At 42.4% G+C, this 17426-nt stretch overlaps 1 protein-coding gene across 1 annotated transcript in view; it reads right to left on the bottom strand.

The window, feature by feature from the left end:
• The window catches only part of HECW1 (HECT, C2 and WW domain containing E3 ubiquitin protein ligase 1), a 178032-nt gene that overhangs the window by 73789 nt on the left and 86817 nt on the right, over nucleotides 1–17426 (bottom strand). Inside the window, exons 6-8 of the mRNA XM_059818508.1 lie at nucleotides 6366–6508; nucleotides 4240–4340; nucleotides 1627–2994 (exon numbers count right to left, since the gene is read on the bottom strand). Of these exons, the coding sequence (XP_059674491.1) occupies nucleotides 1627–2994; nucleotides 4240–4340; nucleotides 6366–6508 (1612 nt within the window). The remainder of the gene's footprint in view (nucleotides 1–1626; nucleotides 2995–4239; nucleotides 4341–6365; nucleotides 6509–17426) is intronic.

Below are 17426 nucleotides of genomic sequence, written 5' to 3'. Positions count from 1 at the left end.
CTCCCTCTTCTAGGTGTTCTGATGATACCGTATGGCCTGTTAAATGTCTTCATTAAACCACTTGTGTATAGGCGTATCTCACAGTTGAATCTGCTGCATGTTTTGAACAGACAGCAGAGTTATGTAAGTTATTACTCAGCGCTAAAACTCCATCTCTCATAGCCTTAAAAACTGTGCTGTTACTACGGGTGGTGTAGCGCCAACTACCAGATCCATCCATCTTGTTTTCTTTACTTACCTTACCATTATTGATTCTCCCCTAGTCAAGATAGTTACGCCAAGCCAGTGGAAGCATGGTAGTATCAGTCACCCGGAGTAGATGGAGGTGACCACATCTACTGTACTTGTAACAGCTGCCAAGTCATGAAGCAACGTGCACATTTCTGAAGCGCTCCCGGCGATATCGAAAGAGTGCTAAGAGCCGGGCTGCCCTTCAGACACACGCTCTCTCAGCTAATCAAAGCAAAGCCCCCGTCAACACTGCAGTGCCCTTTATAAAGGCTCAAGGGGCACAATCCTGGAGCTGTACTGAATCCATATGCAGAAGACACCCTCTCCCCACCCCATCCCCTCTCAAAAGTACACACAGTCCAAAATAACCATCAAATCCGTAAGCACGGTCTCACACACACACGCTCGTACCCCTTTAGGTATACTCGCACATAAATGCTGTCGACATGTAAAGACCCTCGCCTGCAAGGAAGGAAACTATGGGTTTCTATACCTTTGTGTACTTCTGAGAATTTAATTCTTTGGGCTAGGTTCTGCTCTGCAGAGTGAATAATTGCCTAGGCCCAGCTGAAGAAAAGACAAGTGATCAAACCCACCCTTCACGTAACTCCATACGACAAAATGAGTTACCAAAGGGAGGAATTTAATGTAACGGTTTGGAGGGATTAGGAAAAACAGTACCTAAATTAGAAAGGTGAAAAATTACTTTAAGTATGTTTTATCTCTAGAGAAGGATAAGGAGATGAGAATTTTGTTCAATATAGTTCAATTTTCAAAGCAGCTAAGGAAAAAAAAAAGCCTCTGTTAAGTTACCCTCTGATCTGTGAAATCTCAGGTAGATTTGTTTGGTACTTGGGGAATTGGAACAAACAGGGCTCGAAAACTGGGTTCGTAAGAGACAAATATTTGCATTTCTCCATGCTTATGATAGTGTATGGCTACCAATCATATACAGACACTGACCCAGACCTTTAGCTGGCATAAATCAGCATATCTGCCCCTTGACAAGCACAAGCTGGTCCTCTCACTGACTATCAGAGACATGGCAGCACATCAGATATGTGAAATGGAACAATCCCAGGAAATAAGGAATGAGTTGGTGGATGTGATAATGCTGATCTGCCACATAACTACAGTAGCTAATCTTGATTTTATAATGATGCACGTATATCTACAGGAATCCATACATACAGATCCCCATCTGATTTATTTGGTTTTGCTGGGATTTTTAAGGACAGGCTCAATTATCCAACCCTCCCTGATATCTGTCCCAGCTCACAGCCCCCAAATTTGTACGAAATAAACCGTGAGCTATCTGAAACCGCGATTATCTGATGCCTGCTGTGACATCCAGATAATCAGGGTTGCTCAGCTCATCGATTCTCAGGATCTAACCTTCTCTTCTGCTGCTTGGACCTGCTATTGGGGTGTCTAGACTCTCTGTGGCTCTTTGTGGATTCCCACCATGAGCTACTAGTTCATCTGGCCACTGGGAGGAGCCATCCACTTGCTCCCTGTCCAGCTCAGGGCTCTGTACTGAATCTGGCACTGACTCAAAAGCACTGTTCTCCTCCTCCTCATCATCCTGTGAGGAAAAGACCGTGCTCTCAGAAATCTTTGCACTGTCGACGGAGGAGAAGCGGGTATGGCTGGAGAAGCGATTGTTGCTGTCGTAACAGGAGGTGCTGTAGCAAGAAGTGCTGTAGCAGGAGGTACTGTAGCAGGAAGTGCTGTAGCAAGAGGGGCTGTAGCAAGAGGTGTCGCACGCCTCGCATTCGTTGTCACCATTGGGCCTGGAGCTCGACTCGCTCTCGCTTCCTGTCCTGGGATGTTCCCCATCCAACAGCCCATCATTTAAGTCAGAGAGTTGCTCATCCAAGGTCCCAGGAGGCACTGTGCTCTGGCTGAAGTTCTCTTCAGCCTCGTTTTCCAGAGGAGGCTCTGCTGCCACTGTCTCACTCTCACTGACCACCTCCTTCTCCAACGCCTCCTTGACTGTAGACTCCTCATCGTTCTCCCCACCGTTGCCACCATCTTGCTCTTCCTCCCCGTCGCTGCTCATCTGTGCCGAGGGCAGGCTGTGGAGCAGGTTGTGGATCCGTATGTAGTGCGTGCGAGGCGTCTCTGGCTCACCGCAAGCTGAAGCTATGACTGTCTCAAGTTCAGACACAGGCAGGGAGCATGGCCTGTTTTTCCTCTTTGCTGTGGTCCTCAGCTGTAGCTTGTTGTCCTCCTCCTCCTGGGCTGAAGCCCCTTCTTCTTCCTGACTCTTCTCTAGGTCCTTGCCAGCATGCACATCTGCACTCACCTCATCAATATCTAATGCTTCTACGCTGGTCAAGACTCCATCATCTCCCCGAGTACCAGGACTGACTTCGTTATTTTCCCTAACTTCAGTCTCAGGAGGAGACGTGCAAGCCAGCAGAGCCAGCTGCTCCGTGAGGTCCGTAGCACTCAAAGGCGGCAGCACTTCTCCTGGGATGGATTCCAAGGGCTCAGGAACTGGCACCGCATCAACCTCCCCATCTCCTGCTAGCTCTTCATTTAAGCTGTTCTGGTTGACTTCCCCAGGTGGTTTGACAGCCCCTGGACTATCGACACTGTTCACACTGTATCCATTTAGCTCTTCTGGAGCTGTACTTTCTGAGGTCACTGTGTTGATGCATGGAGGCTCACCGAGGCTTTCCTCTGTAGGGTTGTTCACAGGGCTTTCCTGGAGGTCAGCTGGCTCAGGATCTGCACTAATGGAGACCTCTTCATCATCTGTATGAGACAGGAAAAGACATTACTTACTCTTAACAAGAAGTGTTGACTGCACCAGAAGCTTGGCTGTCGGGCCACAGGGATCCACAGCAATCTGAGAAAACTAAAAGCATAAATTACCGTGTGAAATGAGCAGGCAACTGAGCAACTATGAAGAAATGCTGCTTTTCTTGCTAGGCAGTCTTCATACAGTAGATTTAACAATCATGGGGCTTATTCACGGTGGCAATCTGTATGCAGCACCCTGCCTCCTTGCAACATAACCTGAAGGTAACACCTTCTTGAAACTCCTCTTTGAGCCAAACAGGCATTGGAGGAATATCACGGGAATGACAAGGAAGTCTTCCCTGAGGTTTTAATGACATTTTTCTTGTCATGCTGAAGCTGAGAGGACTCCACAACAGAGAACTTAAAAAAAAAGTTTTTCACACCCCTGAGAAGGGAGAAATTTTCCCTAAAACATCCTTTGATGTGAACCTCATCTGTACCACCTCCTCCCAGATGCCAGACAAGCTGGCCTCTTTCATGCCATCCAAATAGCCAAAAGACAGAAGTCAGGGGTTTCCAGCAAAGGGCAGGTCACTATTTCCAACCACTAATGCAGCTGCTGTTGGCTTGACAAAGTGTCTCTGAGAGCACTACCCACAGAGAGGCAAAAAGTCCCTGAGCAACACTCTTGAGACTGACATGAAAACCAAGGTTTAAACTTACACCACTGTGACAGCAGCTTCCTAATAACTACAAGAGAATGTGAATCAACACCAAATCAAAAGGGAAGGAAGGAGGGAAACATGGAATTATTTTTTGTTTTACTTTTTCTATTAAATATAATCCAAATGAGAAAGTTTCTAATCATCTCTACTATTACATTCTCCATTTTTACTTATGAAGTGCTCAGGTGCAGACGACTCTACAAATAACAGCCCATCTAGCACTTCCCCAGGACAGGTGATAGAGAAGCAGATGAGACTTCAGTTTTCCACCCATCCCAGTGATGTGGAAGAGTATTTGAAGCAGCCAAGAACAGCGGGATAAGACATCAGTAGCTCTAAGCTAGGGGGAGACAGGGAAGAAGTTGTGACTCACAGCGCATCCTGTGACGGGGGACTTTATGCACTTTCCTTTGCTTGTGACTGTACCTAAAGTCCCAGAGCAGCCAGGAACGAATTCAGATTTCTGAGAAGAAGGAATGCAAAGCAAAAAACCCAAGATCTAGATAAATGATAGGTTAAGACTGAGAATTACCTGGATGGATGGAAGAAGTTATCTCAAATCGGAACTGCAGCTGGCCACTGACGTGATCTGTAGGAAGCCTGCGACCCAGAGTGTAGCTTACAACCCTGTCCCTGCAAGAAAAGAAGTATCGTCACAATAGACTATAACCTACCCAAAGTCTACTGTGCATAGATAAAGCTGCTGCGTCCTACAAAAATACATAATGGTTTTCAAAGGCTATTCAACCCAGCCATGAGGGCATGTTGACTTGCATACAAGAGAACGAATGGCAGAGAAGGAGAGGACAATGTCTTCAATTACAATGGAACAGCTGAGTCAGTGAGTACGACAGGCTTCTAGGATACACAAGCACGTATGTATATATAGAAAGAAAATGGTGGGAATGGAATTTCTGCAGTATGGGTATGAAAATATCGACATGGGAAGCAAACAACTCCCACTTCAGCTATTGTAACAAGACTTCACTTCCCTGCTGATCTGACATATTTATCCTTCTGTAGAACCTCACGTTTCTGTATGTCCTTCCCTTCACCATCTATAAAATTCAGCTTTCCTGTCCTTTCTTTCAAAACCCTGTACAGGCCAGTCCCCGCTTACCACCTTCTCTTTTCAAACTGGCTGAATGACTGCTCTTCATCTATTTCCACCCCTCTTACCTCTATGAAGCTGAAATATCAGGAGAACACCTTCCTGACAAGGTTGATCAATGACTCCATTCTGTCCTTGTGCAGGTCCCTCCCTTTGCCACACTTCATCCACCCCTCAGAACAGAATGAAACTATAGAAGAGATTAACTTCCCAGCTGCCCAAAATGAGGCTGAATCAATGTTTGCAAAGCATTTTTTGAGCGTAAAGGGTTCACTAAATAGTAATATTTATACAGCTTTTGAAGAAACATAGTTCACTTCCAGTTGGGCCCAATATATTTGCCAGGATAGTATCACATGCATCAGAAACTCATATAACTGAGAGACGATCCCAAGATTTGTGTACGATCTTTCTGAACTTGTGTATATACTTCTCATTGAGCTTGCCTGAGATTTAAAAGCCACTGTGGTATTAAAACTAAGCCAGATCTAGGTGCAGGTTGGAGGCACTGCTCTTGGCAAAGTATATCCTTAGATAGACAGTGTTTACAATAAGGAATTAAAATAGCAAGATCTAATCAGAAGACGATGAGAAGTCTTCTGATACAGAGGAAAGCCAGTGATATCAGTTATAGGGCTTCACCTTCCCCAAGCTGTTCTTTCCCATCTGGTATCTAAAAAGCTACTCTATCTTCCCTACTTGAGAAAGAGGGAGGTAGCTTAGTCCCTTCTGGTAGAATCAGCTGTCGGTATCACAGCCAGCTTCTGAACCAGCTGTTCAAAACCACTTCCAACAAGCTCAGCTTCCTGCTGTTCTGCTGAATTGACATCCAATTTTCAAAAATGCCTTCTTGGGAACCACGTTGCCTATGCTCTCCTCAGTAGATGACTCTTTCTTTCCCTGCTCCTCAAGGTCTGAACCTTAAATTTTAGAGCCAACTTTTTGGCTTTGTTTGCTTACTATCCATCTTCCTAAAATTGGTTTGTGTTACTTTGGCAGCATACACCTTCCCAGGACTTCTCATGCAAAGGGGAAGCACGGCAGGGCAGGTGAGCTCAAGTGAACTAGTTATTCCTTGGCAGCAGGGTAGGGTCAGAAAGATTTAGTTACAACACGCCACTTTTTTTTTTTTTAAGTATTTCCACTGTCCAGAAATAAAAGGGAGGAGGAACAGATCTGGCATGATTTTAGCCCATAGGTAATTCTCTGAAACATGAAACCAGCCTGTTGATAACATTAAAATAATATCCAAATTGAAAATATTGCACTCTCCAGATTCACAGCCATGATACACACCGAATAATTTTCTTTCCTAAACGCCAGCTCTCACTTTTCAAAATACAATGGATAGGGTTATAGAGGAAATTCTTTGCTGGACCCGTAGTTCAATAAACTCTAATTAAGATTGACATCATTCACCAGACAACTGTCAGTTTAATAACTCCCCCTCAACATCATTATATCAACTATAATGATATATCACCAGGGCCTTCAAAACAGCAACGCACTTGTTAAACAACGGAAAGTAGCGTAAGCAGCAAATTTACCCTATGGCATGTCTTTCCAAGAGGCGTTGAACCGGCATAGAGAGTTTTCCCAGGAAACGCTTGATGATCGGTCGGCTCTTTGCAAATTTGTCTTTAACTTCTATTTCCAGGACATCCGTGGGCAGGGAGACAAAGCTGAATTGCTGCAATAAAGGAAGAGCACAGAACATGAGGCTGGTGCCCAGGCCACACCACCACACAGCTGCTAGCAGGTTATCCACCTCTAAGTCTCTGGCTTTTTCACGGGACAGAAACAGCCCTCGGACTCCAAGGCACAGGCCTGCAAAATAAAAAGAGCTTGGCCTCAAAGCAGGCAGGTGAAAGCACCCTACAGGTACTGTGTAACGCTGCAGAATCAGGCTTGGGGAACGCCGAAATTTTATTTATTCATGTCATGGTAGCGTCCAAACACTCTAAACAAGGCTCGCTGATGGTAATACACCTGCAGGAATCTAATGAACTCTGCCCTAGCAATGATAATTGACCTAAATGTAATTGCACAGCTTATGGTTTTTTTCCTTCCCCCCCCATGCAAGTTCTAAAAACTTTAAATAGCTGCATGTAAGTACAACTGAACTGGCAGCCTGGAGAGATGTTTAGTCAGCATTTCCCTCCAAGCGGGATCAGTCCTCTTTGCATTTGACTGGCTAGTTGTGGTACTTCAGCTGTGAGGCACGCCTCAGCTATTGGGAAGTGAGGATCTAGTGAGTTGAAGGATCCGCGATCAGAGTTTTCAGATACGTCTTGAAATCTCTCCATCTCTTGCTCATCCCCGCCCCACCTTAAAAAGGAGAAAGTGTGAATAGACTGTTTATTTGGATCAATCTCCTAACCTGGTTCACAGCATGATTGTACAGAGAGCTAAACCAGAAGGTGAGCCACAGCACAGGCTGCCAGAACAAATGATACTGGGGATGATAGGAATGGCACCATCTAAAACTGCTGTTATCACCAAGTGCTTTGAAACACATGACCACCACTTCAGCTGATCTGGTTTTAAGAACATCTCTATTTATTTTTAAGTAATGTTTCAATAAGCTTTTACAGACTGTGCGCATGCAAACGTGAGGTAGCAACAAGGAGGGTGATACTTCAGGTTGCAGGAGCAAGGAGGGCCGTGTGTACAGCTTCCAAGCATGGGAGCATTAGGGCATCTGGAAATGTCAGGATCTCCCTACAGGGAAAGCAAAGTTCTATTTAGGAATAATAGTGCAAAGCAAATATATTAGCTAACTTGGCCTTGCTTGCTCCTAGGCTGGCTAAATTCAGTATGGATTCGGAGCTGGTGACACAGGTCACTGAATTATTTTTCCAAACAGATCTGCTACTACTAGAATATCATCAATCAAAACCAGCACATCTCTACTGTGGTGCATAATAGTAAGAAAACTGCAAGGCTGCTGTTCACCTAACTGAAAGGTCAGTATTGAACTGGAAGACAACATCTGTGCTAAGTGAATACTGAGATGGATGAAAGGATTTTCTAGCTTTCCTGCTGCCAAAAACAATGTTCACAACAGAATCATGCTCTGGGTTATTGAGGCCTGGAGTTAAGCCCTAAATTGCTTGCTCTATTGAATCATGATCTAATTTTCAGAAATGCTTAGTTCAAACAGCTTCAAGTGAAACCAATGTGAGTGGGATATTCTGTTAGTCAGGCCCTGCAAAAATGCAAATAATCAGCGAAATACAATTCAAATAACAGCCAGAGTGTTATTTTCTTCTACATCTTTGCAACAGGTTACGAAAGAAGATAAACCCGACAAAGGGGAGAACATTAATTCCCTGTGTATATTGAAAGTTGCCTTATAGAAATAAGTTGTATTACCATTACTGTTTCACCTGCTAAAAACCTTGGGTAACTGCCACTTCATGACACTTACAAGGAAAGCAGAAGGGAATTAATTTTAACTGAACGAGTTTATTATAACAGAGCAATTTGCCATTTAATGAATTCTCCATTATTATGCTGTTGACACCTATATTGTAAAACAGTTTCTGTGGGGTACAGCATGCACACACACAGGTAAAGACTGAACTGTTCACAAGTGGAAAATAAAACGTAGGTTAATGATCTACACCTTTCTATCTTATTAATATTTTGCCTTGTGGTACGACCCTGAAGCAAATCAGAATCTGCATGGACATTTGTTTCCATAACATCCCATGGAACCAAGCCTGACAGTTCCTTTCTTGCACAAGAAACACATTGACTTTTCCAGAGTAATAATCAGCCCCTGAGCAGAGAGTATGGATGCGCGGAGCAAGGTGTGTTCAAATCAACCAAAGGAAGTGTCCTTTTTCCCTTGAACAGCTATGCCTCTCAGACATACAAACACTGGGATATTCCATACCACTTGTAAAATCAAATTGTGTTCTGATTTCATCACCTACCAACCACGTTGCATTCAGGGATACCAGCCCCTGGTCCATGATCACAGTTCCAGAAAGCTTCTTCTAGGAGAATGTTCCGATGCATAAAACCAGAGGCATCTTGGAAACACAATTAAGCCTTTAAGACCAGAAGCATCCTGCAGCAGAGCTCAAAGGTTTTGCCATTTGGAAACAACTCCAGTTTGAGATCAAAAGTGAACTCAGTGAAATGGGTTTGGAGGCAGCTTATAAAATAATGATAATTTCACATAATTCAGTTTTCATTATCTAAGCACTTGCTCCTGCTGTTGCTCTCATCTAGCTTAATCCTTAATGGACAAGGATTTTTCTAAGGCAATCCCTAACCGTGGATGCCTCAGGCTCGGGCCATCCACACAGAAAAGCCGGAAGGAATCCTTGTTTGCAGAACACACTGGCCTCTGGCCCTTTGAAAAATGGATCCCAGCAAAACACCTAGGTTTGAGAACTCAAATACGCATAAACTCATTTTGAAAAGTCACCAATCGCTTTTGAAAACATGCAGGTTTCTTGTGATTTTTAAAGATGAAACTGTCTTTTTTGAATGGGGAAGCAAGTCACCATCAAACCTTAATTACTCTGTTTCCCTTCACTTTCTTTTCTGACAAGTGCCTGCCCCTGTGCCTTAGCCACAAAACATCGGCTGCATTTACACCGTTTAAGCCTTGGCCTTTACTAGCCTATCTATCCGGAAGAGAAAGGATCCTGCGTTTCATGGTCTTCTCCAATACAACATAACACATGAGTATTGTATTACTGCTGTACCAAATGATGACCTTTCGTTGCCCAGTATTTCCTAAACGTCACAGAGCAATGGCCAGTTTGTGAAGATGACAGCGTAAGCTTCACATCTAAGTTAAAAAACCCAAAGACTCAGATTGTCAATTCTGCAGTACCCTTGGGTCCACACTTACTGATGTTGTGATTAATAATGCATCCCAAGGAGGGGCGAGAAAAGGAGGCTATAAGATCACAACAGAGACAAAAATCAAGTCTCTTCAGGATGAGGAAGCCTTGATGGGGCTTCTTACATGCGCCCACAAACTACACCACTGATAACCAAAAGCGCTGCATTTTAAGAATAAGGCTGCTGCCGTTTTTTGATGTTACTATCACAATTTTTACTCTAAGTCTTCTGTTATTTGGAACTTGTTATCACAACTCTTAGCACCACAGAAATAACTCAGAAATTAAGCATTCTCATTAAAAAGAAGTAGAACATCATGGCTGCAGAGAAAAACAAGAGTACAAAAACTTTAGTACAATGAGCCCAAATATACTATTTTAAAAAGACTTCCGATTTTTCTGACAGTCACTCCCTTGAAGCCAGATTCTCTTATGTTTTGCAGCTGGCATTGGCTACCATGCATTTTCTTTCACAATCTAAGACAGCAGTCTTTGAGCTGTATATTTTCACTTGGGCCACAGCTCATTTTGTGGGCTTGGTCATTGGTTGGGTTTTTTCCCCCAAAAAATTTAAGTTCCTTGAATCACAACCATTAGTGCAAATACTGCAAGACTGGTTAAGAACTTCATGGTACCTGCTGGAATCTAAAGACACTGAAGTTTACACTGAGACTAACTGTAGAAGGGTGTACTGATATTTACATAAATGGGCTTTTTTTCACAGTCAAAGAACAAAGTGAAAACATAAGTTCTGGCAGTTTTTAAATTCTGGTGTCCTGACTTAACTTTTTCAAAAGGTTTAGCCTCTCCAGCTGTCCAGAGGTCTCCCAAACTTGACAATGGCTGCATGGATGTGCTTTGTGACTTCGTCCGAGGCTTTCTCTGTACTTTCATACAAAAACTCTCAAAGGAAGTAATGGATTTCAGCACAGGTGCAAACTCATCTACCAAAACAGCTACAGTTTCGAGGCTAAAACCTTACCCAAGGAAAAGACTTTGTCTAACGACTGATTATCTATTTATTTCAATAACGGCAGAAAACAGGACACGAGAAGAACAATCCACAAAAATGTTAAGTGATGGCTAGAACTTGATGGTTTTACTTGATCTCTAACCAAAATTCAAGTAAAACGCATTATATAAAATGTAGGGAAAAACCTCTTACAAGGTATCACTGGACCCAAAATTTATAGTTGATCTACAGCAGTCAGTGGATGAATGGATAAAAAACAAGAAGCTAAATCTCTAGTCTCTGATTAGCCCAAAGCAGTAATTACCTATAATGTTGCATTAGTCACAGTGCATTACCCTGCATATCACATCAACTATTGCTTCGTACAAAATGACTCTTAGAACTGGAGATGATAGATCACACGGCACGCTCCACAGAGGATATGGCAGATTGCCTCAACAAAACTGCCAAGAAATTACCATCAGGAACAACCTGTTTCTCACAGGGTGCCTGGCCCTAGAAACAGTCTCAGACCCCATCTTGTCCCTGTAGTGTATCAGCTGTGTCCCCTTGCCTGATCTTTACCAGCTAGGGATGAGAGGGCTCCTGTTCATCGGTTAGATGTAGATGAGTGGAGATCACAGACACCCTCACACTGAGGAGCACCACTGGAAGGATGAGGTGGTCAACCAGCTGCCCCTGTGTCTGGTCTGGAAGAATCCCAGACTTGAAAATCCCCAGAGTTAGGGGCTCTGGAAAAGAATGCAGGGAAGCTCTGAGTGCTGAGCTCCAGAGGGGAAAACGACCTTTTTGTTTTCCTCTAGAAATGTATTAGGACTGTTACAAGAAATGGTTATCCGTCAGGTGTATTCCTAAAAGAAAGCTACGTGCAGAAAATCTGAACACAAAGAATGATTGAAGGTCCCTGGCATAATGGGGGAAAATAGTGTGTGGCATAAGCAGTGGTAAGGAGGCCTTGCGGAGACTGTTGTTTCCTGATCCCTGGAATACATTGGCCATGTCTGCATTAGGAAGACGTGTAGTACAACAGGAACAGACCTGGAGAGCAAAGCAGCTGATGCTGTGCATCGATAACCACATCCAGACATGTTGCAAGGGTTTTATCATGAAGTAATGCCAGGCTGGTGCCCTAGATTGAACTCCCGTTATCGTCTGAAAAGTGTTAGATGCACTCCTGAAGCACACCTCTTGGCCTACCTTCTGCTGAGAGTAATTCAGTTCATGCACTTCAAGACTGCCAAGCAGTGTCTTTAGTGGGGAGATCAGGAGATTTGCTCTGAAAAACCTCTCTTCAACAGAACGAAAATAGACACATTGAATCGTTAAGAACCATGATCTACAGAACAAGTTAGAATTTGTATTATTTTCCTTAGTATCATCTTCAATTATTTCCTTTTTAGGACGTTCTTCTATCCCTCTGGAATTATGATGGCTAGGACGAAACAGACTTGCTGTAGAAGCAAAGCCATTGCGTCTCTCTACTTTCCCCACTTCTTTAGCCATTTGTCAATGCCTGTCCCACTTGTTAGAGTGGCAGGAGATCCAACGGTTGCTTTGTTCTTACATGTTTAATGAAAAGAGGCAGTAGGATAGGAGAGAGACACCCTATTAATTCCTCACTAAGAGAAAAGCTGCAGCATTATAGCATATCTTATTAGACACTGGAGAATCTGTACCAGGCACAGCCTTAAAATGCCCCCAAAATCAACAAGCCATAACTAATTATTTCCTTAGAAATACAGAGAAGGGAGGGAGAGGGAAGAGCAAAAGTAACATGATGGAGAGAACCACATCAACATATTAAGTCTTCTTGGGCTAACAGTGTATCATCAGTTTTGGCTGTAGTCAGTAGTAAGTCATTAGAATTCTCTTATTTACACAGCCGCCTCCTGCAGATTCACTCTCACAGAGACACAAATCAGAATCAAAGCTACCTAGGATCAGCTGACACATTCATACTCTCACACCATCTCAATGGCCTAAATATAAATCTCGTTTTACATTATTGCTGCCATCTTCAAAAGCAAGATCTGAAAACACTGTAGTAAACACCGTTGAAGGAGTTTCGGACAGCAATCTACTTTTCAGCGCCTATTTGCTTCCAAACCCAACAATGACTTTACATACACAGGTGATTAATTTTCTTAACATGAACACATCTTGTGGGGGTTTAATGCATGGTTACATACGGTAAAGAATGAAGGCACATGCTAATGCTGACCTGGCAGAACACATCTATAAGATATCAGAACCATTTCCAGAGCCTGAGAATAGTTGTCATAGAAAGCCACCTAATGATGATCATTATTTCCCATGTTTTATTTTTACCAATATTATTTGCATCCCTGAATATGGATAGATCACAGTGATCAGCTCTCAATAACACCATCAAGGAAGCTGTTGAAATGAACAGAATATGTCCATTAGCACCAATTAGACAAGTTAAGTGCAAGTCAAGTTCTTTAAAAACAGTCAGTATAATAACTGGTGAAAGGTAGGTAAATTAATACATTGGTGACAGGAAGAATTAGGCTCTTGATTTGGAGTTGAATAAGAAATATAATTAAAAAGAAAATTTATTTGCGATATCCATCATGCCACAGGGATGATACAAGCAGAAGTAAATCTTAAAAGTCTGTAAATTACATTTGATGGATGAAGATAGATTTAGTCTTTCAGCTGAATATTTCATTAGTGGGTTTTCATCTCAAATACTCCAGTGAAACAATTACACTCTTAATGCACTCGTCACTCTCTACCTGTATTGTTCTGCTCCCCATTCAAAAACTTCCTCTACATATCACTGCGGTCCCATACAACTCTACTCATACAAGCAACTGGATAAGCTTGTGGGGAATACCAGTTCCTTAAACTTACTACAGTACTCCTCAATGACAATATAAAATATTGCCGAGCCAGCAGTGTCAAGCACAGAGCTCCACTACTGCCAAAGGCTAGGACACACCTACACATACTCCGAGAGAGTCCTGGGATTCAGCAGTGACCACAGGGTGCCAGATCCAACGCAGTACCTTATTCTGCCATGGCACAATGTTTTGTTTTTTTCCTACTTTAAAAGGGGTGTACATAAATATATGTTGCTGTTCTAAGGTCTGATTCAAACCTTTCTACTGTACTCCTTCAGAGCTGGATAGGGCCTTCAGCAAATTGCCTTCCTAGATTTCTCCCTCAGATTCACTACCTCTCTGTAGTGGAAACAGAGAATAAAAAAAGTCCTTCCCGTCCATTTCATATATTCCACAACATTCAGAGTTACTAGTTAATAGGCTCATCATGAATTCTCTCTGATATCTTAGATAGCTTTGCAAGATGTCTCTTGATTAATCGCAAACTTCATCCCAAAGACATGAGAAATTTAAGAGAACTTCTGGGTAAATCAAGTGCAAACACTGTTTAAAGAGTCAGGGTTTTCCTTCATCTCTCACACACTATCTACAAATTTATTAGCACAGCATAGACTGAAAATATTTGAGGGCTCTCAGGTACACTAATATACAAGATTAGCAAGACTGGCAAGTCTTCTAGATGCAGAAGTTGCAATTAAAATACATTTCTAGAAGAATAACGTACTAAAAAAATTCTAGACAATTTTTTCACACCGTAAGCCATTCCTGAAGGCACTGAAGTTGTCTTGGGCTTTCAGACTTCAGTCATCACCAGATATTCAAAAAACTGCAGCTGTAAAATCACAGCTTTTCTGTGTAGTCAAACTGTGTTTTGCACTTTACCTGGCCATGTGTGCAGAAATGTTATCCAGTGAAGCTACCACCCACGAGGCTTTACTCAGTCCCAAAGACATCTTTGGCAAAACTCATACTGAATTCAGGATCTGCATTTCACTGTACCTATACTGGATTTACGCTTAGGTGTAAAGGCCTCCAAGTTTCTGCAGCAGATTCTTTTGCATTTGCCAGTAGAAGGGGAAAAAAGGTTATCTAAGTTAAACAATAAGTAGTGCAATCAGTGCGACGTTCCTGTTGCTTTTTTCATTTTGGACTGCTGGTGAAATCACGCAATGATTCTGCGAGGCCATGGCAGGACTATCAGCATCTAGTGCTCTGAACATTAGATCAAAATTAGATCAAATGTAACCTGCTTTAAATTCCTACTGTTGGTTCAAATATATTAAAGCATCTTTAATGGTTTAACTTTGTTCTGGAAAGATCACCTTTGATCAAGTATCCCCTGCTTGCATCGCTCTGGGTTTGTGCTACATCAGGTAGCACCCATCCTATCAGCCAACAAAGCCTCAAGAGAAGCAGAGAGCCAACATAAACCCCGTATTGCAGGATGTGGCTACTTTGAGAAAGCGTCTTTCAGTCCCGGTACTGCTGGGTGGTCCATCGTACGCCAGTCCAGCATTCACGATCACAGAATCAGCGTCCGAGTTACAAGTCTGCATCATAAAAAAAGCGGTCACAAACCAGCACTCAGACAGTAAGTGGCATTCGTGTCATCTTGGCGTTCTTGGGGGCAGCATCCAAACCCAATGTCTATCACTGATGACGATGTGCACTACAGAAGCCCTCTCTCTGGCTTTTGAGCCCCTGAATGTTTCCTTTTTCTGATTTTGTGTTAGTAATCTGAAGAGACAGGTTACATGAAAATTTATTCAAGTGCAGTGTTTTTGAAAGGTTATGGGTTATCTGAGGTGCAGAGAGTAGAAGTTACACACGTGAAAATACCATAATTCTATTTATCAGATCAGAAGCATTAACTACTACTTGTTAAGTGCTCTTGCAACAGAGTACTGAACACCTCTGCTTATACACATCAGTTAATTCACCAGTGAAATGCAGCTATCTTCAGAGCGATAAAGCAGCTACCCAAAATACTATTTTGTGACTCAGCTAGAATTTAACAATATCTGTGTAAAGGCTGAGGCAAAGAAACAAACAGTGAAGCTGCGGGGAGTTGAGAGAGTTTTTACCCTAGTACTGGGCTCCCACTCTAAGGCAATCTACATCTACTCTTCCAGAGCTGGAATTATCAGAGTTGAAATTCAATGTGTCATTTAAGAGATGACACTTCCTACTACTTTAAATATGCTGGATGGTTGCAACAGCTGATTTTCAGTCATCTCAGTACCCATTCCTTGAGGCTCTCTATCCACTCACTAGTAAATGAACAAAAACTGAAGCAGCAGTTAGTTCAAACTGCCACAGTTAAGAAAGAAATACCCTAAATACAGCTAAGGGAAAGTCCAGAAGCCTGAAGTACTTTATCTGCAAAACCATCAGGAGAATTTGCTAACAAGCTGGAGGTACGTGAACCACTTTTTAAACCACTTTGCTTTGTTGCTTATCATCCCCAATGACCTCTACTGCTTGTCTGAACTATCTATCACTTCACTGCCTGCTGACAATTAAATCTTCTTAAAGGAGCTTTTTCCAAAGCATGTGACAGCAGACACGTTGTCTCAATATGAAACAATATGGGAATAGTGTCATTATTTTTCTAATATCAATATTAGAAGAGATACAATCAACGTTCACCCTTCTCAATTCTACTAGATGTACAGAAGATTTGGGAAGCAGGCACTTCCTTCTGAGATTTCCTTTTCCTTTGCATTTTACTTCAAATCAGCACGGTAGGACAATTCACCCACTCCGCTCTTGCAACCGTGGGGACTTTCAGCACAATGTCTGCCTAACCTAGGAGTTTAGAGTCAAGTTGTCCAGTGGCACGTGGTTTCGAGGAACTCATTTCATTTAACAGTACAGATGTTGCTGAAGAATGCACCAGTTTGAAACGAGAGCCAGGAGTAAGAAAACAAGCAGGACCATTAACCCTGATTCAGTAACAAGTTCCCTGTCTGAAGACACTGATTTTTATTTCTGCAGCTGCCTACTTCTTCTCATTGACCATCTAAAGGCCTAGGCACCATCAGTAGCTCGTCTGGATCTCCCCCAAGGTACTTATCATTTGCCATTATAACACACAGCAATATTCAGCACTTAGGGTTAGCAGAATCTGATCTTACTCTTCCTGTGAGCACATGAAAACATACAGAAACATCACAAAATGACCCCTCTTTACCAGCAGAAGACACCACCTGGGCTTTATCCTGTCTCAGTGAACAATTCTCAGTGTGTGGGCTCTTTCACCTCACGCAGAGCCCTGCTGCAAGCATCAAAACATCACATGTTACTCTTTTAGTAAGAAACTTCCATTTCCTTATGCCCTCTTGTACAAAGTACTGCAAAACAGAGCAATAGAAGAATAGCTTTAAGTCAGGATAACTTGTGCTGAACAGTATTTGAACAGTCTATGAAAAGAAAATGATCATCAATATTACATGACACAGCTGAAAAATTGCCTGAGGTATCACGGTGCTCCCAGAGTGTTCTTATAATGCAAGTGGTTACTATGCAAATAGAACAACCTGGTAAATATATGAGGGGGAATACCAGAATGAATTAACATAAGTAAATGAATAATCTCTCAGTCTGTAGGACTTTATTTTGGTGTAGAGGCCCTACAAAACCAAGTCAACTCTTTCACTTCTGAATTTGCTCAAGGGTAATCAAGAACATATACAAAGATCCCAGGCTGCAGCTATTTCTATAGTTTTATTTCCCTATTCCAGATTGTTTTTCAAGTTTAGCAGCCAAAACAAATTAGATACATCATCCAACTGAAAAAAAACAACCAACCAAATCAAAACACCCTAAAACCCGAACATCTGGCTTCTACTTACATGTAGCAACAGAGAACCTTAGGAAAGAATCACCCTTCTGAAACAATAT

This window comes from Gavia stellata, chromosome 6 (genome assembly GCF_030936135.1).
Source record: "Gavia stellata isolate bGavSte3 chromosome 6, bGavSte3.hap2, whole genome shotgun sequence".
Classification (NCBI taxonomy): Eukaryota; Metazoa; Chordata; class Aves; order Gaviiformes; family Gaviidae; genus Gavia; species Gavia stellata.
The sequence above is the reverse complement of the archived record's forward strand: the minus strand, read 5'-3'. Positions and strand labels throughout refer to the sequence as shown.